General features: G+C 33.0%; 2 protein-coding genes across 5 annotated transcripts; one reads left to right on the top strand and one right to left on the bottom strand.

The window, feature by feature from the left end:
* Positions 1-2,275: 2,275 nt before the first annotated feature.
* Positions 2,276-4,346, bottom strand: LOC105113332 (protein SPIRAL1-like 3). Its single transcript, XM_011009477.1, has 3 exons — positions 4,266-4,346; positions 3,769-4,033; positions 2,276-2,633 (listed from the first exon to the last, which is right to left on the bottom strand). Exons 2-3 carry the CDS (start codon positions 4,021-4,023, stop codon positions 2,547-2,549), a joined length of 342 nt encoding a protein of 113 aa, XP_011007779.1. The 5' UTR covers positions 4,024-4,033; positions 4,266-4,346; the 3' UTR covers positions 2,276-2,546.
* A 583-nt stretch (positions 4,347-4,929) lies between these two features.
* On the top strand, positions 4,930-9,053 carry LOC105113330 (probable C-terminal domain small phosphatase). 4 transcript variants are annotated; one of them, XM_011009476.1, is made up of 8 exons: positions 4,930-5,100; positions 5,724-6,452; positions 6,567-6,648; positions 6,810-6,876; positions 7,730-7,915; positions 8,028-8,088; positions 8,519-8,857; positions 8,961-9,053. In XM_011009476.1, exons 2-7 carry the CDS (start codon positions 6,023-6,025, stop codon positions 8,716-8,718), a joined length of 1,026 nt encoding a protein of 341 aa, XP_011007778.1. In that variant the 5' UTR covers positions 4,930-5,100; positions 5,724-6,022; the 3' UTR covers positions 8,719-8,857; positions 8,961-9,053. The 4 variants fall into 4 exon arrangements, with proteins under 4 accessions (XP_011007778.1, XP_011007777.1, XP_011007775.1 ...); XM_011009475.1 differs by having other exon boundaries at positions 5,658-6,452; XM_011009473.1 differs by lacking the exon at positions 4,930-5,100 and having other exon boundaries at positions 5,492-6,452.
* The last annotated feature ends 4,334 nt before the right edge of the window (positions 9,054-13,387 follow it).

The following is a 13,387-nucleotide window of genomic DNA, read 5'->3' as shown; positions in this document are numbered from 1 at the left end:
AGTATAGGAAATGAAAGTCATAAACAAAAGATTAATGAAAACAAAATTTAAACATTACAAAAATATATATAAAAAAATAGCAATAACATAATCCTGATTTGAAAACTAAAATACCTAAATGCATGATAAATGCCTTCATTTATATGCCAAAATTTAAAACTATTGATTTGATTACTAATTATTGAGTAAGTGGTCACCTTTTGACTTAGTAACAATTTTTATTTTCTTGTTTGTCAAAAAGTAATTGCTAACATAAAAATTTGAACAGATAGTCTCATGAAAGTTCTGAAAAATTATCTCAACTTTCCAATAAAAAAAGAAATGGTGCATTTGGATATTTAGAACTTGAGATATGGGTTAAACACTAAACAGTGCTAGGACTGCATGACAGATTCAGACTTCTCTTTTGATGTTAAGATTTGGACTTCTAAATCGAAAAATTGAGCCTTGAACTCTATGAATGTTTTAAGTCCATGTTTTAGCTTTTAAGCTATATCAACCAAACTAAAATTCAAGATATACAGCTTTAAATATGACTCAATGACTGAACAATGTTTTAGTTTGAATTGAATCAACATTTCTTTTCTAAGTTTAATTTTTTTTTTATCCTTTCACTTTCAATAGTTAATCACATAAATTAATCATTTGAATTGTGAAATATGTCAATATTTAAAATAATATTATCAAATATGTTATTATAAAACATATTTAAGTTAGGGAATTTAATAATACTTTAAGTACAAAATATTATTTTAATATATTTATAAATAAAAAATACTTTGAAAAGCAACCATAACCACACTTCTAAATAGGCATAGCTATTTTATTATTTTTAATAAAAAACATTTGTAAATTAGATAAAAATTTTAATAATCAGTAATAGTGAATGATTTTAGAGGTGATAATATCTAATATCTCTTTCTTTTAGGGGGGAAAAGTTTGAGATTCAATTGATAATAAGGTAATATATTAAGACCAAATCGAGGTTTCTAATTTATTTTTTTAGCAAATAATGAGCCTTAAAATCACAATATTTTTGATATAAGATGGGATTAGCAAAGACTGAGATCATTGTCTTTGAACATGTTGTTAATTAGTTGATTTTTTTTCATTATTATTAATATAGTTTTTACCATGTTCATTAATATTGAAGTTCCACGATAGGTGAAGTTGAGGTGCCATCCTGAAAGAAATATCACATATTATAACAGCTAAATTAAAATCATATTTTCTTTCATTTTTAATTTATAACAATAAAAAAAATTAAAAATATCAAAACATGAAAACTCAATTTTCCCCTTTCGATTAAGGGTTTTTAATTTTTTTAATTGGTTTTGAATATCAAAGACAAAAAGTAACAAATAAATTTTTTTAAAAACTATATTATACAAAAAATGAAAAGAAAGTGAAACAAGTCTTGGTTCATTAGAAACAAATAAATATATACAAAATTGAACTTTTAAAAAAAATTTATTTGAGGGTATAATTACGATTGTTTTTTAAATAATTTTTTATATTAAAATACATGTAAATAATATTTTTTATTTTTTAAAAATTATTTTTTATATTAGCATATCAAAATAATTTAAAAACACTAAAAATATATTAATTTAAAATAAATAAAATTTTTTTTTTAATTTTTTTAAAAATACTCTTAAAATACAAAAAAAAATACAAAAACAATAGATAATGAAACCACTTCATTGGAGATAATTATTGTAGGTTGCAGATTTTGTTGATTTTCTTGCCATAATCTTATAACTCCAACAGGCTAAATAATATAACTTTTTTAACAACTCTGATTTAAAAGTTTTTTCATAGGATGTTTAGAAGTATGGTAATTTTTTTTAAAATTATTTTTGACATAAATACTTTAAAATTATTTAAAAATATTAAAAAATTAAAAAAAATAAATTTTACCAACCCCTGTTGACATCGCAATCCCAGCCATAACTTTAAACTCCCGCACCACAAATTGTTCCCGCTGGCCATGCTTCATCCATCAAAATCATCAAACCCTAAACACGACATGACCTTGAATTCTTGTAACAAATAAAATTAACAAATTAGGTGTCGATCTATAATGTTTGAAGGTGAACGAGCATGTTATCACGGGATCTCTGTTATGATACATTAAGAGAAAATCAGCAACTTTTTAAAACATGTATCATGCCCCCACCGTCACGGTTTTACCAGTCATAAAATATACAGTAGCAGAACAACAGAGCCTAGGCCAACATTAGAAAATGGTAAGAGAACTTGCATGGCAGTAAAGGAGTAAAGGACATTTAATTGGTGCCATTGAATCATGGGGATCACTCCCTACAAATTCAATTCTTTTTCATCAAATTCAAATGCGGACAAACACGGATGTCTGCTACGAGAAGCCCACCTAGAAACGCACCATACATGCAAACAAGTGCGAAATTTAGCAGTGCAGTTTTTCCACTACAGACATAATACCTAGAGATATACTGTTTTCCTTGAAATTCAAAAGGTCATAGAACAACGGCGACCAATGGCTCCACCATCTATGTCATGATGCCTCATTTCCCAGCACCAGCACCCCCAAACAGGAAGTCCAGTGAAGATCCACCGCCAGGAGCTGCATGCACCTTTGTTGTTGGGCGGTCCTGAGCAGAGAATTTCCAGAAAATCACTTTAGAAGGAACATTGCCTTTCGTAATGATGTACAAAAACGAGAAAATTGTATGAGTTTTTTTTTTTTTTTTGACTTGCCTTTGAATATCAGCAAAAAATGCATGTATACTCACCAGTCCACCAAATATAAGATACCGAATGCCAAAAATTCTAAAGCAGGAATTGTTATCTATCAAAAAACTTCACTTTTCAGTCATAACAATCTATCAAAAAACTTCACTTTTCAGTCACATGAATCACCTACAACCACCATCACCTAAACCCATATGCTGGTGCCAAACGTAAAATAACAATTATAAACTATCAACAAGCTTTCACTTGTTATGGTGAGGATGAAGCTTCAAGAAAGAATTCAAAATTTTGAAACTGACTGGAAACAAAGGGAAACAGAGAGATCTTCAGGTATTATCTACTGCTAGATAGAGTACGAAGCCAGATGGCTTACAGGCATAAATGACAGCGTTACTGGCAGTTATAAGGCCAGTAGAGGAGGTTACTTCCCTAGTTCAATCCATGTCTTTAGGTGAGGCACTGTTAAACCTCTGGCGCCGGTCACATAAGCCTATTTCTGTTTACCAATCCCACCCACCAGCGCTTCGGAAGAAAATACAATAATGTCCATCTCATGCATAATGGTATAACTGTTATTCTGGAGTTTTAAATTGTAGGGCGAATGTGATGTGTCAATAAGCAAAGTTAAAGGCCTGAAAATGAGGAATCTTGATCTCTATGGAGCAGCAACTATGATATCGAATCCCATGGAATTCTCAAAATGGAGGAGCAATAATTTACCATGACACATGCATTCAATTTCCAACCGAGTGTTCAATTATAAAGCTTAACCAGAACACATCCCTTTGTAACGAGGATGACAGACTTGCATAACAAATGTGGTGATAAAACTAACAATCAACCTTCACAGTTAGGATAAACTGAATCACCGAGTGAATTTTTAATAATAATAATAGATCTCTTGATAATCCCAAGGTTCCTATTTCACATCCAAAATGCTAGCTAGAATGTTAAGTTAGTGTCGGAGATTTATGACTAAAAATTGTTAATTATCAACTCTAGATAAGATCCAGTTTGAGAATTTTATCAGCATACCGTGAGAAAGTTGCCACAGTTCTGCCCATCAGCACGGAAATAGTTATTAGTGGTGTTGGGTTTTGCAGGAACACCAGCTGGAATCTGCTTGCTGACCTCTGCAGGCTCATTGGCTACAGGGAGGCGGCTGCTCTGAGGAGTCTCCGCATTGGTATTAGTGGGCTTTGGAACTGGAGGAGCAGGAGCCTCTCCACCTCCAAAAAGGTATCCCAAAGAACTCTGTCCTCCGCCGCTGCTCACTCCACGTCCCATCATCTCGATCCAACTGTTATATGAGAAACCCAAGAGAGGAGATGTTCGTTAACATATCAGAAACGGAAATCTAGTCTTACTGGACTAGATTATGATGATCCCATCCCATCTTTGTATGGTTGCTAAGAGAACCTTAAATTAAAACAGTTTCTTTGGTCTTGTTTTCCAGCATTTTCTCGAGAAACAAACAGATATCAGAAAATGGCATTGGTACGGAGAGAGAGAGAGAGCGAGAGAGGACTTACCTGTCGGTGATATTTTTCTTCTTAAAAATGATCTGAGGCTGAAGTGCTCCATCTCGCTCGAGGGCCTGTAAGCATAAGCGTTGCTTTAGTTTTTTTTTTCTGCGTTTGAAAAATATTATTAAAAAAATTTAAATATTTTTTATTTTAAATTAATATTTTTTTAATATTTTTAAAGATTAATATCAAAAACTATTTTTAAAAAATAAAATAAATATTATTTCAATATATTTTTAAATAAAAATATTTTAAAAAATAATAGAAACCCACAAGCAGCTTTTAACTGACGATGCGACCCTTTTGGTCATTGGCTTTTATAAAGAAAGGCTTTTTAGTATGAATTGTGTTCTTCCATCAAGGACCAAGTTTGCTAGAAGAAGAAGAAGAAGAAGAGACGTGAGATCTAAGTGAAGGTGGATTCGAGAATTTTTAAATCGCAGATCTAGTTTATTGTACTCTGGAAACCGTGCAAATGTGTGTGTGTGTGTGTGTATATATATATATATCTGGGTAGCTTGAGGACTGGGTTATAAAGAAGAATATAAATAAGGGACTGAAGTGTAACTTGCCTATCAGCAGTAAGTCTTCTGGAGCAGAGGCCTTCCGCACACACTAACATCTTAAACGGTATCCTTGCAAAAAATAAAAATAAAAATAAAAATCGCACTAACATCTTAAACGGTATCCTTGCAAGAAATAAAAATAAAAATAAAAATAAAAATCGACAAGACTTCTCACTTTCCTTTTGATTTACTCTGTATCTTCCCTCCTCCTCCCTTCTTAAACAATTCATCACCAATTTTACAGTCTTCTTTCTAATCGCGGCAATTTCTCTCAGGTTCTCTCCCTTCTCTTCTCTTCTCTTTGATTTTATTTTATTTTCCCTTGAAAGTAACTGTTATCTGTTTCATTTGATTTTTCTATTGCTTTGATAAAGCTCTTGTATCTCTCTGTTTTTGTTTTTTTGGAAAGTAAGATAGGAGAGAAAATTAGGTTTCCTTTTTTTAGATTCAGTTTAAAAATTGGTTCATGTTAGTGTTAACAATAAGCTTATTAACAACTTGCAATTACCTGTAAATATTGGCTGCATTTTTTAAATTAATCAATGTTTTCATTTTCCAAATTTGGAAAATTAAAAAGAAAAGGATAAAAACAAGCTCACTTTCTCAGATAATGTCATTTTTTTTATTGGTTAGTGTTTTTGGATCATATTGTTTTGTTTACTTGTTAGTTTTATTGATTCATGGAATCCTGAATGATAACCATAACAGTTCTTAAGCCGAGATTGTTGTTCCAAGGTAAAATAAATAAATAAATAAATAAAAAATTAACACAAGGTTTTAAATTCGACCGATTTCTTTTGTTCTTTGTGAAATGCACTAAAATTTGTGGTAGGATGAGATAATCCGAGTATGGCGCTCGATCATGATTCTGCTGAGGGAGATCATTTGGTGAATGTAGAGAGAGATGAATGCTTAGAGGATACAATCAACAACAATGCTTCTGAAGCAGTTTTCTCCGAGCAAGAGGGGGCGCTTCCGATTAAGAACATTGCTTTGCATTCGGTTCTCACAAAGGCCATATTGAAATATTCAAGAAAGAAGAGGAAGAGGGCTAAGAAAACTCCATCCTTACCTAAAGATACATCAATCGTAAATAATACTTTTCATTCAGTTCTCACAAAGCGCAAATGTAATGTACTACTGAAATATTCAAGAAATAGGAGAAAGAAAAGTTCATCCTTTGTATATCACAGGAAGATGATAGAGTCACATGATTCCTCACAACATTGTGTGGAACCCATGGTGGTGGCAGGTCAGACTTCATTGGATCAGTCAAATGAAGTTCGCTCCTTCCATGTCATGGAAAATAACGTAGAAAGAGAACAAGTTGTTGAGCATGCTGCACCAGTGCAGGTTGCGGAAAATGTTTTGGTTGAGATGTCCTCTGACTGTTCACCGGTTGACTTTGCATGTGAGGAAAGTAAGATCACTGTGATAAGGAACAGTGTTGACGTGGAAGCTTCTCTCAAGGAGGTGAAGATTCCACAAGCCTGTGCACTGGAACGACCTCACATTGGACGTGTCACTAAAAAGCTCCTTATCCTTGATGTTAATGGACTTCTAGCTGATATTGTTTCATATGTTTCTGCTGGATATCAGGCTAACATAGTAGTCTCTGGGAAGTCAGGTGAATATTGCTGTGTAAAACGTCATTGTATAGCTAGAATTTTCAAATGTTCTCCTTTCTCCTTTCTCATTTAATTGTTAAATTCTAATTTCATCTCCACTTGTCTCTTTTCAGTTTTCAAAAGGCCCTTCTGTGATGATTTTCTGAGGTTTTGCTTTGAGAAATTTGATGTTGGTGTTTGGTCATCAAGAACCAAGTATTGTTCTTAGTTCATACCTGTGATGGTCTTACACTCCATTTTTTAAAGTTTTTTCGTATTATTTAACATCAACATCATTGCTCTCTATATCTGTTTGCAAATTCGTGTTTGTTTTGGTGGCCCTCATTGTATCTTAACTGTATTCTCGTTAATTGCAGGAGAAATGTGAACCCGCTGATTGATTTTCTCTTTGGTGATTCAAGGCATAAGTTGCTTTTCTGTTGGGTAAGTATGCCTTTCAAATTTAATGTTCTCTTCTTTTGTGCATGTCAATAACTAAGGGAGCTCTGGGTTACATCCCATTCACTGTATTTTGGTGGGCATGAATGGAACAGAACATAAGGGTGTTTGATGGACAACTTTCCATCCTTTTGAGCAGGTAATTGGACTCAATGTTACTGGTTCATATGGGGAGTTTTTCCTAGTGAAAGTAGTGCCGAAGAGTTTGCTCACTGTCTCTTTTGTTACTTCTGTTCTTTGCTGGATTAGATAACTTTTTTTCCTGCTTGTAACATCAATAACAAATTTTGTAAATTTTACGAGCATGGCTTTGCACTGAAAAAGTTATCTTGGCACTGGCAGCAATGCCTGATTTGAGCATTGGTTGCTGATTTGATCATTTTAAGTATAACCAGTTCTTTTTTGGAATTACATCTAGGTGTTTTTGGCAGGATCACAACTCAATTTGATTGCTATAGAATAATTTTTTTCCTTTCAACAATGCTATTCTTATTGGACGGATAGTTTTCTCTGAATGTCCTAAGAAATTTACTGTCAAACCTCTAATAGTTTAGGTGTCAAAACTATCTACTGATACATGGTACCTGAATTTCTGTTATCTATGTATTTTGCTTGAAGTTTAAAGAACTTCTGAAGTGCTTTGGTTAATTGCTTCAAGATCTCTTAGGATTTTGTAAAAAATTCAATTCAGGCGACTTTATTGGTGTGGTGTTGTTGAAAGATGCAGCCACTTGAAGATCACATCTCTTGGCTGTTGTGTTATTGCTGCTGTAGCTTTTCTTTATCGTTTGTTTTTTAGCTTAACAATGTTTAACTTATGATGATTGTTTTCATGCAGGATCAATCTCACTGCACTGATACAGGATTCACCACAGTCGAGAATAGGAGCAAACCCCTGTTTTTGAAGGAACTAAAAAAAATATGGGAATATCTTGAATCTACTCTTCAATTGAATAAAGGAGAATATGATGAATCAAATACATTATTGTTGGATGATTCACCATACAAGGCTCTATGCAATCCAGTAAGTTTTATGGTTCTCTCTAATTTCTCTCCTTGTGGGTGTGTGGTTTTGCTCTGGGTGACATCTTGACACCATTCTTTATCTAATTTTATGTCAATGTTTTGTTGTTTAGGTGCACACGGCTATATTTCCTCATTCATATGGGTACAGGGACATAGCAGATTCTTCATTAGGTAAGACACTTGAAATTTAGATGGAGGCTTCTCTCTTTTGGAAAATTTAGGGTATACAGGAAGCCACTTTGTTATAAACATCTGCATGCTCTTGCCCAGGTATGATAGGCCAAAGTTTGAGCCTATGAATGAACACTGAGCAATCAATATACCTCGCTAGTTTGCATTACCCATATTTATATTCAGGGTTTCAAATCCCATGTTTTCTCCTCTATAACCAAGCAGATCTGTATCTTTCGTTCAGGAGATGCATTAAATTTAGGCGCCTCCTCTCTTTTGGATCTTGTTTTGAGTTAGCACCTCCTAATCTTTGTTGTGATTATCCCTCTGAGAGGCCTATTTTATCTGAAGAAAATATGAGACTAATGCAGTAATGTTCCTTTACTGATCATGTTTTCTAATGCTTGTTTCTCCACATGGTTCTGAACAGGACCAGAAGGTGATCTTCGGGTATATCTGGAGCGATTAGCTGAGGCTGAAAACGTCCAAGAATATGTTGCACAGCATCCATTTGGTCAACGAGCTATAACAGAATCGGATCCATCCTGGGGTTTTTATAGCAGGATTGCAAGTGCCGACTCATGTCAATCCCAGAATGTTGCCAGCACCTCTGTCACTTGTCAGCCATGACCACGAAGAAATGCTTCCCATGATGATTTTTGACCCAGAATATCTCTTTTTTTGTTTGATAACCATATGCAGATGAAGCCTCAGGTTGGCTTCAGCCTTGAGACGAACAGGGACGCTTCAATGTATTTTCAAGAACATAATTTTGTACCTTAATGTGCAAGTTAGGGCTGACTGGTCAAAGTACTATACTTTTTGTACCTTAATGTGCAATCAGTTAGGGCTGACTGGTCAAAGTACTATACTATGTGTGTATTAATCCACGCTAAGCCTGATGGTGATGTTTTTCCAACAAGCCAGGTCTGTGATGAATAAAAAGAAAGTAAAATCCTTGCCCTTCAGAGCACTGGTATTGATGGCGGAGGTGGAGATCTCGCGTGGCCTCCTCGTGACCTGACGTCACGCCTAGGAGTGGAGTCACCAGCTAAGATAATAATTCCCGTCCCATGTGGTGGATGACCTCTTTTAGAGGGCGGTCAGTGGTTATGGTCGTCTGCATATATTGGGCCCACCAGTACTTAATGCTGGTCCACAACTTCTGAAAAGCAACTTAAGTAAGGAAGGTCGTTGAGCTAACCAAATCACTAGAGAAAATGGCTGGTCACTCATCCATTTTGCGTGTGCAATAGATGTGGTTTGATTGATTCCACATGACCTGGCAATGGCAATTCATTTGGATGGTTTTCAGGAGGCCGCTTCGTCTCTTCATCGAGGATTAAATTCCTAGAAGTAATCTCTCCTTGTTTTCCGAAGGTGGCAATTCATTTGGATGGTTGTTTAGGAGGCCGCTGCGTCTCTTCATCCAGGATTAAATTCCGAGAAGTAATCTCTCCTTGTTTTCCGAAGGAAGAGATGAAGAACATATAGTTTAATTGTAATCCAGAAGCATCAATGGACACTCAGCGATCAATATATCTCTCTATAAGAACACATCTTCAAATTTATAAATGAATACGAAGAAGACGATGGTGCAGCGAAACCCATTATAAAGCCTCCATAAAAAATTAGAAAGCCTTCACCAATAATTAAAAAGAAATGAAATCTCGCTTCCATTAGCACTTCTATAAAACAAAACTAAAGGTAATATTGATTGATAAAGGTAATATATTGACTTAGCCAGGATTATTCAAAGATGTATAGGAATCAATTAAGAGTTATGGCCTTATATTTACAAAGTTAAAAGCTGAATGCAATTCAGCTATAATAAAGCAAGAGTACATTAAACTCATTTTAACATGAATATAGTGCGACATAAGGAAGCATTTTATAAGAACTAAAAATATAGATTTCTATACTATTATAGATGAAGCTACTTATTATGAGAAGATGTTAGAACATAAGCATAGGAGAAACTACTTATAGGAATATACTTAGTTGGTTATTCAAATAATGTTGTGAACACACATTTCCTAATATAATTAGATAAGAAATTTTAAGAAGTCTAACAATAACTCATACGATTAAGATCTTAAAATTAAAAAAGCTGAGAGAAGCTACCAAACCTAGTAGCAAACTAAAAAAGACCATTAAAGTTGTTAAAGAAAAAAAAAATTTTATAAACCAGTTTTTCACCTAAGTTTCAAACATTTTCTAAATAACAAATTTCAAAAAATATGTTTTCAATGCATTTCATCCATTCACTCTTTTTTTTTATAATGAATTTTGACTATTTCTCTCATGTATTTTCTTGAAAAAAAATAAAAACATTTTTGATGCATTTACACCCATTTGTTATTTTCAATGTCTTTTTCAAAAATTAAAATTCATAAATACACTTTCAATACATTTTGGCCATTAACATGTCCATTTCATTATTCTTGCTTAATTTTTTTATCGACTTGATATTAGTGATGGTTTTTTAAATAAAATAAAAAGAATGAGAATTAAAAATTAAAATAGAAAGCAAAATAAATTAAGAGATAAAATGCAAAACAAGAAAAAAAAAAAAGAACCAAAGTGAAATTAAGTCACTTGGGACCAAATAACTAGAAAGAAAGTAACAAGATTTATAGTTATAAGTAGATGAGTGAATTGTTGAGAAAATATAAGAGTCATTGTGCAAAATACCTAACCTTATCTCTTTCTAACATTAGAGAGAGAGAGACAAAGCATTATTTATAATCTTTTACCTCAACACTTTCCTAAAAACCTAACCAAGAGCCCTAACCTTTATAGGAATGAATCCCTATAACTTTGTTTTGAGATAATATGAATTGAAATATTGAGAAATAAGCTCTAGAAAACACTATTTATCTTCTCTTACCTTTTTTCTATAAAAATTATATCCTTATCTTTCTCCTTGTTAAATTGAAACTTATTTCATTGATTTCTCACCTTTAACCTTCATTTCTAAGGAGACCACCACCATTCTCTTTGTATCGAAAACATATATAAGACCACTCTATCAATTAAAGACAACAACCCTAGCATCATTGTCAATTGAGGAGAGAGAGAAAATAACCTTCTAAAACTTCTCTTTAATTTCTCTCTCTTTCAACCTCCAAATAAAATGAGATCACCATCATTATTCTTCCTTTGATGATAACTACTTAACCATATAACCTAATAGCCTCAGTGTGTGTAGATATAAAAGTTACAAAATTAACCAATAGAGAGAGAAAAGACCATCACTTTTAACGCTTTTGATATTTCTCCACTAGTGGTGGTGAATGAAATTATCAATACTAGAAGGAAGACCATGGTGCAGCACTCTAAGCAGAGCTATCCACCCACTAATTAGATGTTGGTCACACGAGCAATGTTGTGCAAATCATCATAATCCTTTCAAGCACGTGTTAGAAATGCATCCCCACTATTGTACAAAGCTATCCACCCACTAATTAGATGTTGGTGACACGTGCAATGTTGTGCAAATCATCATAATCCTTCCAAGCATGTGTTAGAAATGCATCCCCACTATTGTACCACTGCCACCACTATTCCAACAACTTTTGACCCTCTTCAGCCACCTCGATAAAGTCTATTTCAAGCTCTAAATATATTATAAATAATTATCTTATTTTATTATTGGTTTTGATTTTTTTATGATGAGGTTTTTTGGATTGAATAATTTTTATTAGATTGATATTTGTATTTGAATGATGTTGGCCAAGTTTCTTAATATTACATCTTGTTTTATTGGTGATTTTTATATTGGACATAAAAAATATGATATTCCTTCATCACCAAAAATTCTACACATGACAAGATAATGAACTTCATTCTCTAACTTTCTAATGCCAAATTAGAGAATAAAGTTCATATAATATCAAATTTTTTTTTTCAAATCAAGGTAATGATCACAACTATCCATGACAAGTACCAACCAGCTAGTCATGGATGATCATGAAATAATATTTTTTTATTAGCCTTTAAACCTTTCTAATATTGATATGATAGTCATCTAAAGTAAGATGAAAAATATTAAAAACACAACTTACCACCATAATGTTATGGAAGTTAATAGAATCATCCACGCCATATCTAATTAGTTAAATGAGATACAAAATTAACTATAACAAATGAGGTTTAAAATTTTATGGGCATATGCATCTAAGGAGAAAATCTCATGAAATTCTACAACAACAAGTACTCTAGCACGAGAGTTTAAAACTACTATGATTCATGTAGTAGGACATATGTCAACATATCAGAAACGACAATAAAAACCTAACTTAGGCATGATAGAGCTCCAGATACATAAATTTCCCTGCAGACATATTAGAAACCATATGCCAATCATATGGCCCCAAAACACATATTATCCTACACGACAACCCTTTAATAGGGAGTTTGATACCCCTATAAGCTATTTTATAGTAAAGAAACCTCAATCCACTAGCACAACAAGTCCATATTATCGATCAACAAGCAAGGGAAAGGGTATATATGGTTGAATTAACTTACTACATAAGCAAGATAAAGTTAAAAATTGGATGAACAATAAAACCTATATATAATCATTCATATTCCAAATGGTTTGACAAATTGCTCTTAATTCCTAAAGGAATAAAGATTGCAAATTTTAAATAATTCTCTAGGAAAGACATCTAATCAATGAGAGAACACATCTTTAAATTCATAAATATATATGATGATGGTGCAAAAAAACCCTTTATAAAGCCAAGGTTATTTGGTTTTGTTATTGAACAAAATAGTTTTTCTCTAGTTGTCAACACCGCCACCTAACTCCATCAATAATTAGAAACAAATGGAGACTCGCTTCCATAAGCATTTCTAAAAAAACAATTAAAGGTAACATTGGCTAACTTAGCTAGGATTGTCCAAGATATAGGAGAGTCAATTAAGAAAGTATTTGTTTACATGATAGCTTTCATGTTCAGATTAAACTATAATTCTTAGGTGTTTGGTTAGCTACAAACCACACTTTTTAATTATTGGGATCCATAATAACCTATGTTCCAATCAGAGGTTACGCAAAAGCAACTCAAACTTGCTTTTGGTTAGCTGAACACAAAACTTTGGCATTGCAGTTCAAAAATAACCTTGTTTCAGTTTTCTCCTCTCATCGTTCTTTTTTTGCTCTTTCTATTGTTCTTCCCTCTCATTCCAATCTCTCATGTACCTCACACACTCATGTTTTTTATAGTCGATTAGTGATCCAAAAACCTTTGGGAATGTACTATTGTTTGTTAATAGATCATTTGAGCTA

This window comes from Populus euphratica, unplaced genomic scaffold (assembly GCF_000495115.2).
Source record: "Populus euphratica unplaced genomic scaffold, PopEup_1.0 scaffold409.1, whole genome shotgun sequence".
In the NCBI taxonomy this organism is placed as follows: Eukaryota; Viridiplantae; Streptophyta; class Magnoliopsida; order Malpighiales; family Salicaceae; genus Populus; species Populus euphratica.
Note: the sequence above shows the minus strand (reverse complement) of the source record. Positions and strands in the feature narration are given on the sequence as shown.